Genomic DNA, 16,343 nt, shown 5'->3' on the forward strand with positions numbered 1-16,343 from the left:
TCCCCAATAAAAAAAAGTCCTGGAAATACACACTATTCCCCAATAAAGTTCTGTTCCCCTTCCCCAATTGAAAAAAAAACAAAAAAAAACAAATAGCACACACACAACCCAGAGTAAGTTGCTGCGTATATTTTTTGAGTAAAGAGACCAACAGCTTTATGAGATGTAGGAATGTTATTAGGGTAATTTAAGAAAATAACATAAAAATGTCCTTCGAAACCAGCCATGATCTACCCAGCCCAAGATTCTCACTTCTACAGTAGTTCCAGGGGTCATCTTCCTTGACACAACCTCAAAGCTTCAGTAACATGCCCAGATCTCTGATATCTTTAATGATATGTGATTGGCCACCCACCGTCTGCTGGGTACTGTGTTAAAGTATATCATCTGATCCAAGTGACACATCGATGGGATTAAAACCCCATTTCACAAAGGAAGGAACTCGTGCCCACAGACTTTAAATACTTTTTTTTAAGGTCACAACTGATAAATTGGAACAGGAATTCACATCCAAGTCACCCTAAATCCAGAGCCCCTGTTTGTCCCTCTCACTCTGCAAAACTTCACACTTGTTTGTGTTTTCAGCTTACACTACTCCTCTGAATAAAGAACTTTTTCTGTTCCTAACTACTGTGTGATGAGGGACAGGTTTTTGTTGCTGTGTAAATATTTGGTTCAAGTTTCAGCAGGAAGAAAGAAAGTCTCGCTTTAATCTAGTAATAAAAATATGAGGGCACATCTGAAACTAATAATAAAAATAATAAATAAAAATTTAAAAAAATATGAGGGGATAGGGCTATATCATTTATTTTTATGTATTTAACAAGCAGGCATCATGGCATTATATCCATACTAAAGTATATGTATCTAATAGATGAAGATTTTTTTTCAATATAATGATAATACTAATGCTATCTAGTACTGGTTCATGTCCAACTTTCCCCAGCTGTTTCAAAAATATCATTCTGGATTTGACTTATTTGAAAAAGGGAAGATGATGTATTTTTAGTATGTAGTATTCTCTAATAAAACCCCCTCAGTACTCATTGCATTAATGCTTGCTGTACTACTCACCAGCAACTTCTTCGAGAGATGCAGCAGATGGCCAGTCGTCCTTTTGCCTCTGTAAATGTTGCCTTGGAAACAGATGAAGAGCCTCCTGATCTTATTGGGGGGAGTATAAAGGTGAGAATATGATAACTTGTCAAAACTCATGCTTCTAAGTCTGGAAAACCAGAGAGAGGAAGCACGTTATTCTTTTGTCTCTTATGTTTTCTTCTCTTTCTTTTGTACAATAAGCCAACACACCGAAATTGTTGCGTATTCTCTTGTTTTCATTTTCCAGTCTTTGATTCATGTTGCTAAGCAGTCTCATGTTCAGGGGATTTTAAAATCTAAACGTTTTGTCTGACACTCTTTTTGTCTAAGTATACTGTGGCATAATACTCTAAAACTTGAAAACAGCTAAATTGAAGCATTGTTCTTTGTAAGTATTTGGGGAATTCTTTTAAAAGGACAAAATCATAATTTACTGTGAATTCTGCGGAAAATAAATATTCTGACCCCTCCCCCAAAAGTGATAAAGTGATAAGACTTTCTCTTTTGACAAAATGATGAAATATTTCAGATACTCTGAGGAAACAGCCACATATCCTGAATAAAATATACTTATTAAAGCATTACTGAGCTCAAAGGAAGTAGGTAAAATTTCAGGGACCACTCCCTCCTTTCCCCTCTCCAAAAAAAGTACAAACCATAAACCCAAACCAGAATTGTGAGTGGTCTAAAGTGGTTATCAAGGACAAGAGGGGCACTCCTCCATGAATAAGAGCAGAAACAGCAGGTGGTGGATTTAGACAGGATTTCAAATGTTAGAACTGAAATCTAAAGACTATAATTATGTATGAAATGTTGAAAGAAATAAAAGATGGCATCATGAAATGAGGAAGCCATGAGAGTTAAGAATGGCCAAGCAGATCTGAAAAACAGTTCCAAATGGAACTGTTATAAATGGAAAATATAGTAATAGAAATTGTAAAAATAACTGTTTACATGTTAGACAACACATCAGACACCAGTGAGGAGAGCACTTTTGAACTAGAAGATGAATCTGAAAAAATTACATAGAATGTAGAACAGAGACAAGGAGATGGAAAATATGACAAATAATAAGGATATGGAGGATGGAATGAGAAGACCTAACATTATCAGAGTCCCAGAACAAATGAATGGAAGAGAGGTAATATTCAAAGACATAATACCTGAGAATTATCCAAAACTCATTGAAGTCATGAATATGCGGATTCTAGAAGCAAAACATACCACAAACAGGGTTAAGGAAAGAAAGCAGAGGGAAGGCAGGAGAGAAAAAAAAGTACAATTGGGTTTACCATAGTGAAACTTAAGAACTCAAAATACAAAGAGAATATCTTAAAATCAGCCAGGGGATGGGGGGGAATTTCACTACAATATGGAGAAATTGGAACTCTTGTGATACAGGCACTGTGGAAAACAGTATTTTTTTGTCAAAAAAAATAAAAATAGAATTATCATATGACCCAGCAGTTCCACTTCTGGATATATACCCCCAAAAAATTGAAAGCAGGGTCTTAAAGATATCTTTGCACATCCATGTTTATAGAAGCATTAATCATAGTAGCTAAAAGATAGAAATAACCCAACTGTCCACTGATGGATGAATGGATAAACAAAATGTGGTATATACATAACACGGAATATTATTCAGCCTTAAAAACCAAAATTCTTACACATGCTACAACATAGATGACCCTTGAGGACATTATGCTAAGTGAAATAAGCCAGTCACAAAAAGACAAATACTGTATGATTTCACTTATGTGAGGTACCTCAAGTGGTCAAATTCATAGAGACAAAAAGTAGAATGGTAGTTGTCAGGGGTTGGGGTGGGAAGAGGGAGTGAGGAGTTGCTATTTAATGGGTAGAGTTTCAGTTTTACAAGGTGAAAAGAATTCTGGAGATGGTTGGTGGTGATGGTTGCACAACAGTGTGAATGTACTTAATACCACTGAGCTGTACACCTAAAATAGTTAAAATGGTATATTCTATGTTGTATGTATTTTACCACATTAAAAAATAAATGGGAAATAAAGAAAAGATCACCTAAAAAGGAATGACAAAGTGACAGCTGACTTCTCATTAGTAACACCAGAAGCCAGAAGAGAATGGAAGAATGTCTTCAAAATACTGAAAAAGAACTGCCAACCTAGAATAGTGTGCCCAGTTACCATGTTCCAAGAACAAGAATAAAGTAATGATATCTTCTGATTAGAAGAAAAGCTGACAGTTTGCCACCCACAGACCTGTATAAAAGAAATGTCTAAAGGATGTGCTAGAAAGGAGGAAGTTACCCCAGGTGGATGGAATAAGAAGGAATAGTGAGTAGATACCGTGTTTCCCCGGAAATAAGACCTAACCGGAAAATAACCCTAGCATGATTTTTCAGGATGACATCCCTGAACATAAACCCTAATGCATCTTTTGGAGTAAAAATTAATATAAGACCCAGTCTTATTTTGGGGGAAACATGGTAAAAAGGGCAAACATGTACAAATCTAAGCAAACATTGTCCTGATAAAATAGTAATCATAATTTGTTAGATTAAAAAGAATGGACAAACTTAAACTAATGAACAAAATCATATGCCTATGTCACCAGCATGTAACACAGTTGGTTACTCCTGAGAACACTTTCTTGATTTTCCTTTTAGGACACTACGCACTCACCTTCTGGCTGTTCCTGTTTAGTGTTCTTTGTTCACCCTCTTCATCTCCCGAATATCTTCTAACAATGGTGTACATTGGGCTCAGTCTTTGGGCCTCTTCTCACATCTTTTAAACCTACTCCTTTAGTGATCGTCTTAGTCTGTTTGGGCTACTATAACAAAATACTGGAGATGGAGTGGCTTATAAACAACAGAAATTTATTTCTAATAGTTCTGGAGGCTGGGAAGTTCAAGTCAAGGTACTGGAAGATTCAGTGTCTTGTGAGAGCCCACTTTCAGGTTCATAGATGGTGCCTTCTTTTTATAACCCTTACATGATGGGTGAAAAGGGTGAGGGAGCTCTCAGGGGTCTCTTTCCTAAGGGCACCAATCCCATTCATGAGAGCTTTGCCCTCCTGACCTAATCATCTCCCAAAGACCCCATCTCCAAATACCGTCACATTGGGCATTATGATTTAGCATATGAATTTGGGGAGCACACAAATACTGAGACCAAAGCAATGATCTTACATATCATGGATTTACACACCAGGAGCTCTCCACTCACATCTCTCCCGTGAGCCACCAATGCACATCAGATTGTTGACTCATTGTCCCTGCTTGGCTGTCTTAACAGGCATCTCAAGTTTGTCCCAAACTGAGCACTACATATTGTTCCCCACACCTGCTCCTCGGGCATGTCTTTCCGAACTCGGTACATATCACCTCCATCATCCTGGTTGCTCAGGCCAAAATCGTGGAATCATCCTTGACTCGTCCTTGCTCTCTTTCTCATTGGACAACCAGTGAGTCAGCAAATCTTGTTTGACTTTATCTTCAAAAACACTCCTGGCCAGTGTGCACACCTCCACCCCTATTACCTACTACCTTGATCTCTTGGCTTCCGGCTAGCTCACCTGGATATTGTAATTGTTCATAACTGGTTTTCCCACCTCTGCCATCTCACCCATCCAGTCATTTTACTGTGCCAAAGCCAAAGGGGTTCTGGAAATAATTGTCTTCACCCGAACTGAAGAGATCACTGACATATTTGCAAGTATGGTAGGCAGAATCCTAAACATTCCTGTCTCACGGTCTCTTAGTTAGTCAGACTCTAGACACTGCTGTAAAGGGATTTTGTAGATGTAATAAAAGTCCCAAGGTACTTGACCTTAAGATATGAGAAGAGTTTTCTCTGGCTGGTAGCAGAAGAGGAAGCATGAGAAGGACCTGACGTGACATCGCTGGTTTGAAGTTGGAGCAGCCATATAAGGAGGAAAGCAAGTGGCCTCTAAGTGAAGAAAGTGGCCCCTGGCCGACTGCTAGCAAGGAAATGGGGAGCTCAGGCCTACAGCCGCAAGGAACTAGATTCTGCCAACAACCTGAATATGTTTTGAAGCAGATTCTTCCCCAAAGCCGCCGGAGCCCAGCAGATACTTGACCTTCCCCCCTGTGAGATAAGAGCTGAGAATTCTCCAGAACTAATGGAAGACATGAATAGTACTATATCCCTAGGCAGAGAACCCTACAGAGCTCACCTGGACTTCTGACCTCCAACACAGAGATAATAAATAGATATTCTCTTAATTATCTAAGTTTGTAATTTGTTACACAGCAATAGAAAGTAATATAGAGGGCATCTTTAAAAATCACATCTAAATGCTGTACCATTAAAGCTTGAGAAACACAGCTTTAGCTAATTCTTTGTTTTCTTCCAACAGACTGTTCCTAAACCCATAGCCCTGGAGCCATGTTTTGGCAACAAAGCTGCTGTCCTCTCTGTGTTTGTGAGGCTCCCACGAGGCCTTGGTGGAATCCCTCCTCCCGGGCAGTCGGGTGAGTAGATGAGGGCCAGTGACAAACACAGTTCACAGTTTAGATGTGTGAAGCATCCTTCCCTTTCACAGAGAACTTGGGTATAAAGGTGAACTGTGTAGGGCCTGCTCATGTGGTTGTGAGGATTCGGTGAGGTAACCTCATTGTCACTGGTATGCCCTAACTTGTCCTTCCTGAGGTCACCGTTCCTTCCCAGGGGAAAGCCCAGAGCTCCCCTCCCTGTGCCAGCTTCCTCAGTCTCCCAGAGCTATTGATGCTTCCGACCACACCTTCTTTTGCCACCAGTGTTTCCAGGCCCCTCTGGCTCGCTGCTGCTTTCCTGTTTCTCTTTCCTTGCTCTGCCGCTAAATGTAGATTTTTCTCCCTCTTCACTCCATACATCCGTTCTCAGTCATCTTACCTACTCTCATGGCTTCCAACACAGAGTGGGTGATTCTGAAATTGGTATTTCTAGCACTACTGCATTTCGTTGGCTTTTTCACTCTATTTTAAATGTAAGGCACAAACAGCAATTATAGCAACTTAAAGGAAGTTTTTGAAAATTTACTCACAGTTCTACATCTAACACCCTCCAATTTTCACTATTCTGTTTCTTTTCTAGCCCTTGTTGGCAATTTAGTTGAAGTGTTTGTATCACTCACTCTCATTTTTCTTCTCCTTTTTTCATATAACTTTCATAAACATTTGTATAGCTTACATGATGTTTTACCAATGTTTTTTATACTGTTTCATCGAATACTCAAATCATTATTTATTTATTTATTTATTTTTATTGGGGAATTTTGGGGAACAGTGTGCTTCTCCAGGGCCCATCAGCTCCAAGTCATTGTCTTTCATTCTAGTTGTGGAGGGCCCAACTCAGCTCCAAGTCTAGTTGCCGTTTTCAATCTTAGTTGCAGGGGGCACAGCCCACCATCCCAAGCAGGAATTGATCCGGCAACCCTGTTGTTGAGAGCTTGTGCTCTAACAAGCTGAGCCATCTGGCCGCCCCTCTGGAAGCTCAGTGGCAGCTCATTGTCTTCAGTCTAGTTGTGGAGGGCGCAGCCCACTGGCCCATGTGGGAATCGAACCGGCAACTCTGTTGTTCAGAGCTCACGCTCTAACCAACTGAGCCATCCATCCACCCCCTCAAATCATAATTTAGATAAACACCATCTTGCTGATCATAAAGGAAAGATGGAATAAGTATCTTGCTTAATCTTGTGGTACTTTGGAGGGATACATCAGACAATGAACATTGTAGACATCTTCTAGTTGAGATGATTTCTGGGGGTCAGGGTTGCATTAGCCCAAGAAAACATTGTGTCTCTGAGGAAAGTATGACCAGAATCCTCGCCCAGAATTCCACAGCACCCTGAGTGCAGCCCTAACACCTAGAAGAGCCTCAAGCTCGGCTTTCAGATGCTCTGTGTCTGTGGTGTCCTCACAAGGGGAGGCTGTTAGGCATGGCCAGGCCAAGATTTATTGATTCAACTTCATAGGGGAACAGCTTGATTTGCCCTCACCTAGGGATTCCTGTGAGTTAAGCCCCTCACTTGTCCTTGCCCGTGTTGAGGGCAGGATGACCCATTGCCCTGAAGACTGTAAAGCAGTGTCTTCTTCTCCTGCCCAGCAGCTCAGCAAATGTTGTCCGGTGCCTCTGAGGTCAAAGTGCTGGCTGGGGTCGGGAGATGACAGGTTTGCAACACCATGGCCTGTCCTGCCCCAACTGTTGCTGTATGTGCCCTGATGAAGGTGTGCTCGCTGGTTGAGACCCACCCCAACAGTGGGACCATCCTTGCCACACCTTTTCTACCCCCCATTTCAGATGGTGTCCTTGTCTGGACTCCCAGAGCACCCGACTGCATTTGGTATAACAATTGTCACTGGTGTGGATTCCCCACTAAATGTTGGTCCCTAAACCTAGCACTTAAAAGCTACCCCCTTCCATCCCCCCGTTTTATGGGCTCAGAGAGGTGGAGTGACAAGCTCAGCTAACATAGTTCCTGAGGGTCTCAGCAGGACTCTGAGCCTGGCCTGGTCTTGTCCTATGCCTTAGGAATCCAGCTGCCCCAAAACTGCGCCTTCCCTAGTAAACTTCAAGTTATTCCATTACCAGCACAAAAAGGCGAATGGAACCACCAGTTCCTAAAGCAAAGGTGGGGAGTGGGGGCAGATGAGCCAAGCAGCATTCCAGGACTTTACTTCGATTCACTCAGTGACTCCTCACACAAGCCCTGTGCTGTTATTAGCCCCCATTTTACAAATGAGGAAATTGAGGCACAGGGAGGTTAAAGAACCTTGCTTATTCCAAAGTCTGGCCCCAGAGGCGGTACTAACCTGTATCAAGGTATAGATATAAAAATCACTAGTGCTGAGTGGGCCATGTGGAATGAATCAGAAGTTCATTGTAAAGAGTGCTGCCTTTTCTTGGCACGCTTTTGGAGGCAGGGAGGAGAAATATAGTGCTTAGACTATGTCTGGAAGCATATTTAAATGCTCCTACCACCAGGCAGAGCGCTTTGCTTGGTTTATCTTCTGAAAAGCAAGCTATACCTTTTGTGTAAATGGTGGGGGAGGAGGGAGCAGGGGCGGGGAGGGGGGGTGTGGCAGAGAATACAGTATTAGTATTTGTGTAGCTAAACCCTGTAAGAATACATGTAAACTAATGAAGCAGCTTTTCGGATGGAGAGGGGAAAGGTGAAAGGAGGAACAGAGTAGAAGTAAAGAAGTAAGCCTTTTCCTTATATGCTTCATTGCTTTATGTCTTGCACCGTGGGAATGTAAACATATTTTTTAAATGATTTTTAAAAACAAAAGCAAGCTGCTCCTTAACAGTGTCTTCCCTCTGTGGGTTCTCCCAAGGTCTCGCAGTAGCCAGCGCCCTGGTGGACATTTCTCAGCAGATGCCAATAGTGTACAAAGAGAAGTCCGGAGCGGTAAGGAACCGGAAGCAGCAGCCCCCTGCACAGCCTGGGACCTGCATTTGATGCTGGAGCCAGGACTGTCCTGTGAGCAAGGGAGGTGTGGTGTGACAGCTGTCTGCAGGGAGGGAGCAGGCAGGGAGCGCGGTGCTGAGCAGAGCAGGACGGAAGACTGGAAACCCTCCGACTGGAAACATCTGACTCATCTGCATGTTCACGAGCTTTCTTTGACGGTTTCTCCCATCTGTGCTCCAGCATCTAACCTTTTACTTTTGCATAGGAAATAATTGATTTAACTACAGGTACAGGAGTAATCCAGTTGTTGCTGGAGGAGGCCGGTGTGGAGCCAGTGAGAGAGCTAGGAATGACACTCAGGTCACTTGTGGGAAACTGGTCTTGGGACTGTCTCAACTGTGCAAAAAAACACAAAGATGTAGTGTTTACAAGTAGACATTCGTCATCAGTCGTTCTGGAACATGGTCTTTTAAAAATTAGTCAGATGAATTAACTTGTTTTCATCTGAAGCCTGCTATCTTTTTTTAAAGATGTGCTATTTATTCTTGCACGGTTTAGGCAGATACCTCTCTTCCGGGGAGTAGCTTTTTTCTAGTTGAGAACTAATAATGGTCCATCTCTTTTGAATCACATCAAACTATGATAGAAAGGGGCTATTTTAAATGTCAAGGTCAACAGTGTTAATTAAAATGTAAACTGGTGTAATGGGTAGTTTTTTATAACAACTTGATTAATTTAGTCTTAATCCATTTGAAATTCCTCTCTCTCATTCTCTCTCTCACACACACATACACACACACATGTACACACACACTAAGTGCCTAGACTTTAAATAGATCTAGCAATTGGAAAGTTAGTAAGCCTCAGTTTTTACATAATGGCATTCCTACATTCTTATAAAATTTAAATATCTACCATTGGCAATCTGCTTCTTTTCTAAAATGTAATTTGCAGCCAGGAAAGAATTCTAACCCCAAGCAACCTTTAACCCAGCAGCAAGGACTGAGAGGAAAGCAGAAGTGACCTAATGTAAAAGCTCCTGTTTGTATTGTTGTCAGAAAGGACACTGAATGGGCATGGTCTCAGGTGCCTCCCTGCCCCTGCCCCCACCTCACTCTAGGTCGGTGTTTGCTTCAGCCCTTCTGGCCTCCTCCTGCCAGGGCACCACAGAGGAAGGGACACGCTCACATGATGTGTCTCCCTTGAGCAGAAAAGAGCATGACAGCACTTGGGACCCCTGGATCAAAGAGCAAGTTTTTGTTCCTGCTCTGAGCTGTGGCTCATCCTCAGGCTGCATGTGGAATCGCACATCAGGAGAGGGACAGCCTCCTCTGTCAGCAGAACCTGCCCAAAGCCTGGAGAAGGCCCTGGAGCTGTTGGCCCTCCTTCTCCGGGAGGGGCTGAGCACTTCTGTCCTCCTCCCCAGACCCAGGTGGAGGCTGTGGGAGGGCAGCGAACACTATAAAGACGAAAAGCACATGGAGAAAATGGACAAGGAGGAAAACTATGCCACATGGAAAGTGACCAAGTTTAAGCAGGGTGGGGCACTGCCTGGGCATCGTGTTGTCCCATCTGTGGTGCTCTGTATTCAGGCATTGTGCAACAGCTTCCCAAGACCTCACTTCTGCTTCAAAACCTGGGGTTCTATGGCATTACCCTATCAGGATGGACCTCTAGACAACAATGCTTTGTGTCTGCACTTTGTGAATTCAGAGAAATTCTCACAAGAGCAAAAACTGCAGCCTTTTACTTTTAAATTCAGTGTCTAGAGAGGGAGTCTTATCTCTTCCCCAACACCAAGCCCACTCCCATGAAGAATTGCCTGGAAGGATGTTTTCAAGGAAGTTGAAAACAGTCTGGTGCACAAAACACCTCCACTTTGAGACTCACTCTCAAAAAGCTGTGTTTTCACATCACTGTTAAAGAGCAGACAGTTCTAAAAAAGACCTCTACGAGCTCCCACATTCCTACTCCAGATCGTAGCACCCACAGAGAGCTTGCCATGGACTGGCCTTTCAACTCTAATTCCCGTGAGGCCTCTTGGCAAAGAGGGAGGCCGCTGGCGAAGGCCCTCCCACAAGGGATATCCTTCTTTGATCAAAGAACCGTGTTTCCTTGGCCAAGGAAGGCTCTTCCCCCACGGTAGTCCCATGCCTTGAAATAACATGCACCGTGTCCCATAGCCACCTGGTTATTTTTTTCCCCCTAAAATTTAGATATTGTTTATTTTTAAAGAGGAAGGAGGAAGCAAGTGAAGTTTAATTCTGCTCCAACAGTGGAGAAACAGCTGAATCCATCTGCTTCTCCCTTTCAGCCAATAGCAAATAGCTTCCTCCAGCTGGCTCAGGCCAGAGGAAGAGAGTGGCAGGAGAAAGAGGCACTCAGCTTAGAGCCAGTTACCAAGAGGAACTTCAGAGAAATGTCTGCATGTCACGGGAGCCTGTATGTAAATTAAAGTAGTCCTGAAACATTGATATTGCACTTGTACATAACTATACAGTAGTGTCCAGAATGTTCAGACATTCAGAGTGTACATAAAAATATCTAAATGTATTTTTATTAAATGTAGCAGTGTCTGAGTTACCCCTAATATGTTTTTGTGCCATATACTGAATATTCAAGTTCAGAGAAGTCCTCTTGTTAGGCCCTGATACGTTGATAACAAAGCCAAGAAGGGCGTCCCCATCGTGCCAATGTGTTCAAATGCATCTGGTACCAATTGGCTAACTTAAAACCCAAATCGTCTGTCAGTACACATATGAGAATTTGGAGGTGAATCCATTTAAACCAGTATGTCAGGAGACTCGAAGACGGCAGGAATCTCTCTCTTGCTGTTGGCTCTGCAAGTGCGTCGTGAATGTGTCAGCCTCTTGGTGCTGTGGGTGGCCAGGAACGACCAACCTGGTCCTGAGAAGTGTTTCTCGTAGTCTTTGAATTCAAAGACTATACCTGTAGAAAGCAGATTTTCCAAAAAGGATTTTCCAGGCTGTGTTTTGTTGTGATTTTGTCTAAATTTTTAATGATCATGTCCCAAGACCATAGTTGGGCATATTGGAAACGGGGGGTAGGAGTGGGGTGGCTAGTTTGTTGATAAATAGCTCCTGTTTCCCCATGGAGAACCACACACAGCCTGGCCTCCTCTCCATCTCCTGCCCCCTTACTACACAGCGGGGAGAAGTCTTTTTGGATCACCACCAAAAAGTGGGAGGACGTGTGGAGAGAAGACAACTCATACTCCCCTGAGCTAACTAACATGGAGGGAAAGCAGCCCTGGACAGAAGAGTGGCAGCAAGAGGAAAACATGGGAATATCTGGATGAGGCCTGAGGTGCAAGATTAGAGATGCACCCAGAGATCTGGGGCAAATGAAAAGACCACAGCACTAAGAGAAAAAGACTTTTTACCTTTTGGTGCAAGTCTTACTTGATCATCTTAATGGAATGTATCTGGGGAGGGGGTGGGAGTGAGTCACTTCCTTGTTGTGAACTCCTTTGGTCCTTCAGTGTCATTCATTCATCCATTCATGCTGTACTCAATAAGCACTTATTAACAACCCAAACTAACACTAGGGCAGTGACCAAGATGAAAACAGCTCTGCAGAATTACAACAGAATCTAACTCCCAAACCCATCCTCCCAGGAGATTGTGCTGGTTTCTGTGAGACGTGGCCATCCTGAGGACAAACCCACGAAGGCAGAGAGTCTGTCCTCGGGTCCTGCACCTGCTCTCAGTCTGAAAAGTGTTTACCCAATTTACCAAACTCCACTCAAACCATAAAAATCACCTGATGGTTTGTAGATAGCCAGGCCCGCCAAGAGACATTTCCCCTGAGTTGTTCAAACTAATAAACACTCTGGCCTGCAGGGAAGTGATTTGGAGTGGAGAGGAAAGCTGGCGCCTTCTCTTTTAAAGGCAATAATGGAATCGACTTTCAGTAACTGAATTTGTGCACAAAACACACTAAAAACTAGTGAAGCCTGTTTCGTTGAACTAATTCTGGCTCTGGAAATGTTTTGTTCTATAGTTATTTGCGGTTTTTTGTTTATTTGTTTGGATTCAAGCTTAGTTTGTTAATATGTATAATTTAGCATCTATTGCACTCATGTAAATACGGAGTAAGTATTGTAAACTATTTCATTGCTGGGGATTGTGGGTGTTATACATACATTTAGGACTGCAATTTTTTGGTATTTTTTGTATTGTAAAATAACAGCTAATTTAAGCAGGAACAAGAGAATTAAGGGAGGTCTGTGCATTTTAAACACAAATGTGAAGAACTTGTATATAAACAAAAGTAAATACTATACCACAAACTTCCTTCTGAAATAAAAGTAGGTCTGGTAAAAATGTGGTTTTTGAATGTTTAATTTTAATTTTGTTTTGTTTACTTATTTTTACAATTTGGTCATTAGAACCTTAAGGGGGGGCGGGAAATGTTTGAAATGGTTCCCAGATTTCAGACTGCCGCAGAAGCAGCACTTGGCAGTCATGAAGGTGAAGGTGTAAAACCAGCAGGGTGGGCACTCAGACACGGGGGTCCCCACACAGCTTGTGAGAGGACTTCCTGACATCCTCCTATACCTGTGTGCCCTGGAAAAGACAGTGCTGGAGCAGGCGACGTGTGCAGAGCAGCTCTGCCTGGCGGGGGGAGGGCTGGGCACAGTGCAGTCCGTGGCAGTGCCACACCTTGTCTGCTGCCCTTGGTCTTTCAGCATCTCATCTCCTCATGGGCCCCTGAATGTGTCTCTAGGTTTTCCAAACTGCTAAATCTCAGCTATGTTGAGAGGTTTCGTCCTGCGAGGCCCCAGTGTTGTCCTTGCTCTTGTGAGTGAAGTTGTATGTCCATTTACAGTCTTTCCTGCTGGCCTTCTGGAGGCCTAACCCCACTTTGTGCAGCTCCTGCCCTCAGAATCAGGTCCAATCAGTAGTATATTTCGCCCTGGTGTGGAGTGCAAAATGCCCAGAAAGACGAGGTAGGCATCATGGGAGTTGAGAACACTGGAGGAAGTACAAGGAAAGGAGGGTAGGCCAGGCCCAAGGGGCTGGAGCGCAGCCTGAAGGAGGCCAGCCCACCAGAGTGGCCCTGGGCCCCGGAGTAGTAGCTACTGCCAGGTTGGGGAGGACCTTGAAACTTTTGGGGAGCGCTGTGAGACCGTCCAAGTGTTCCCGACCACAGAAAAACCTGTGTTTCAGTAGTGCCGGGGCAGAGACTGCTGTGTATTCACCAAACCTGTCACACTTTGCCTTTGGACCCCCAGGTCAACCAACAGCCTCTCCCAGCCCCTCTGCAGTTAGACTGGCATCATAAACGGAGCTGTGGGCAAAGAAATGTTGGAAGAAGTGATGTACACAAGTTCCAAACTTGGCACATAACAGGCTCACAGGTGGGAGGGACTCCCTGAGGTCAGGTATTGAAGATATTGGAGGGAGCGTGGGTCCCTGAGTCACCACTTAGAGGCAGGCCACCGCGTCAGCAAGAGCTGTGTGCTGGTCTTCACATCACTGAAAAGCAAACTGGACTGATGCACTGAGATGTGGGGCTTTGTTACAACAGGTAGCTTTTCTTACTCTCACTACTATACAAATCAGTACCTCGAAGTGGAAGGCAACTATAACCAAAACCTGAAATGTGGCATGGGCTTATTCAGTGGCCAGGTGGCAGGCAGACAGATGGAGCAGGCAGAACAGCTGGGGACCCGTCAGGCAGTGGCAGAACATCTAGTAAGGCTGTTGTGTTTGATAGAAAGCAAATGACGTGTCTACTGTGTTTTTAGCTCAAGGGGAAAAAGTTGGAAAAACCCAGAATGTGACGCATGGATTGTTACTGGCTGCTTTTGGCAAGGCATCACAAGAAAGAGGTGAGTTCCAGAAAGAATCAGCCAGTTTCTAAGCAGAAGGGAAAGGGGCAGAGAATCCTGATGTCTGGCTTCTCGCGATGTTGGAAAAGACAACTCATCTTGCTTCTAGTCTCCAGGACAGGCGCCTGTGTACAACAAGACCCAGCGATACTGAGTGACTGCTTTATGGTGAGAATCAGATGGAGGGCGTGATCTTCCCTCTGGAGCCTCATAACTTCAAGGCCATCATCTTGAAGGAGAGGCATGGGGATAAGGCAGCAAAGAAATAAAGCCAGCTTGAGAACTGTGTCCAGGAAAAAACCAGGAATGTTGTCACGGACCCTGGACCTGCCTGGAAAATAAAAGAAAGAAAAAGCGTAGGTTTTTGAGAAAATTATATTGCCAAATAAACCATTAGCCTGACCTTCAAAAATGAGAAGAACCAACCAACCCTGTGACTATTGAGGAAGCTTAGAACCACCCACAGGCAGAAAACTGTGTCTGAGGGCACAGCCCAATGCAACCTCAGATATGGTCCAGAGAGCAGATTTGGGCCTAGTTGGGAACTTCCCCCAACCCAGCAGGATTTCAAAACCGCTATAGGCCAGGTTGCTGTGTGCCTGCCATGCTCATCCTTCCTGTACAGACAGGTCTTGAGGGTGTCCTGCCTAGCCAGGCATTGTGTGGGGATCAGGGATTTCACAGTGAACAAAACACAAAAATGTCCTCATGGAGTTCACAATGCAGTGGGGGAGAGAGATAATTGAGTACAATATCAGGTGATACGTTCTATGAAGAAAGGTAAAAATAGGGTTGGGGGTACAAAGTGCTAGGGGGACTGCTACTTTACATAGTGGAGCTGGGGAGAGCCATTCTGATACAGTGACAGCTGAGCAGAGACCTAGGGAGCTAGTGTAGTGGCCCAGAGGTGGCAGCATGCCTGGTGGGCAAAAGCAAAGAGGGCTACAGCAGGGGTAGGATCTGGGGCGGCAGATCCTGGAGGGCACTAGTTCCCAACTGGCACTGGACTGCCGCCCAGGGGACACTTTGGAAATAGGTGGAGGCGATTTTGATTATTGCATTGAAGGAGGGAGGAGGTGCTGTGTTTTAGTGGCTGGGCCTGAAGGTGGTCATCCCACCCAACAATGAATTGACCCATATCCCACTCGATTTTCAGTCATCTTACTGGATATTTCTGTTGCTGAGAAAATCTGTTCCCAATTATTTTAGTGTAAAACCCAACCTTATTATAAACACAGTATTTGAGAGCTGCTTTAATATATAGTTTTCCAAAAATGCAACTATTGTGTAAATCAAGGGAAGACTGAATTTTGCTTTCTTGATAACTTTACCAAGAATTGGTCATCATTTTGGAAAATTCTGTCACCAACGTCAGTGTCATTCCTGATAACTGAGTCCCCAGCCTCGTACACCTGTGTGTGTTACATCTGAACAGGCACACCCTGCAGCCCTGTGTTACTAGCTGTATAACATGCCTGGCAAGAATTCTCTTCCATCCTGTGTCTCCAACTCAAGGAACCAGACCAGACGATCCCGTTGATTGTATGAAATGTGCGACCAGGCCCATTCACATGCCTGTAGAACTTTCCTCCTTATTTGCCCAGTCCCAGCCCCTTGAGGGCTGTTTGTAAGCTTGTTTATTTTGTTCTCCCGCGTGTGTACTCATCTTAATTTCCCTCTCTGTATCTCTCGCCTTGGACTGGAGGCTCCTTTGTGTGTGGGGTGACGTGTCCCTGGAAGGGCAGCTTCCTGATACATCCTTCAACCCAGGCCTTCCTAGTCCTGCAGCCTAGCGAGGCGGGGCCGTGTCTCTGCCTCTTTTCATACGCTTGCTGGACTCACTAGCAAGTTGTTGTCCAGCTGGGGGATGTCTCCCGAAGCCCTACATAGCCCCTGTCCTCCTGCTTCCCTGGAAATTTCACCACCAATGTCCACATTTCCTGTAAAAATGAGCCAATTCAGTGAGTTTGGCCTCGCCTACCTCAATTGG

At 44.1% G+C, this 16,343-nt stretch overlaps 1 protein-coding gene across 1 annotated transcript in view; it reads left to right on the top strand.

Annotated features, from left to right (window-relative positions):
* The window catches only part of ATRN (attractin), a 143,445-nt gene extending 130,599 nt beyond the window's left edge, over nt 1–12,846 (top strand). The window contains exons 27-29 of the mRNA XM_081034073.1: nt 1,078–1,185; nt 5,464–5,578; nt 8,423–12,846. Of these exons, the coding sequence (XP_080890199.1) occupies nt 1,078–1,185; nt 5,464–5,578; nt 8,423–8,547 (348 nt within the window). The 3' untranslated portion in view covers nt 8,548–12,846. The remainder of the gene's footprint in view (nt 1–1,077; nt 1,186–5,463; nt 5,579–8,422) is intronic.
* The last annotated feature ends 3,497 nt before the right edge of the window (nt 12,847–16,343 follow it).

The sequence above is a fragment of the Rhinolophus hipposideros genome, assembly GCF_964194185.1.
Source record: "Rhinolophus hipposideros genome assembly, chromosome: 22".
Lineage (NCBI taxonomy): Eukaryota > Metazoa > Chordata > Mammalia > Chiroptera > Rhinolophidae > Rhinolophus > Rhinolophus hipposideros.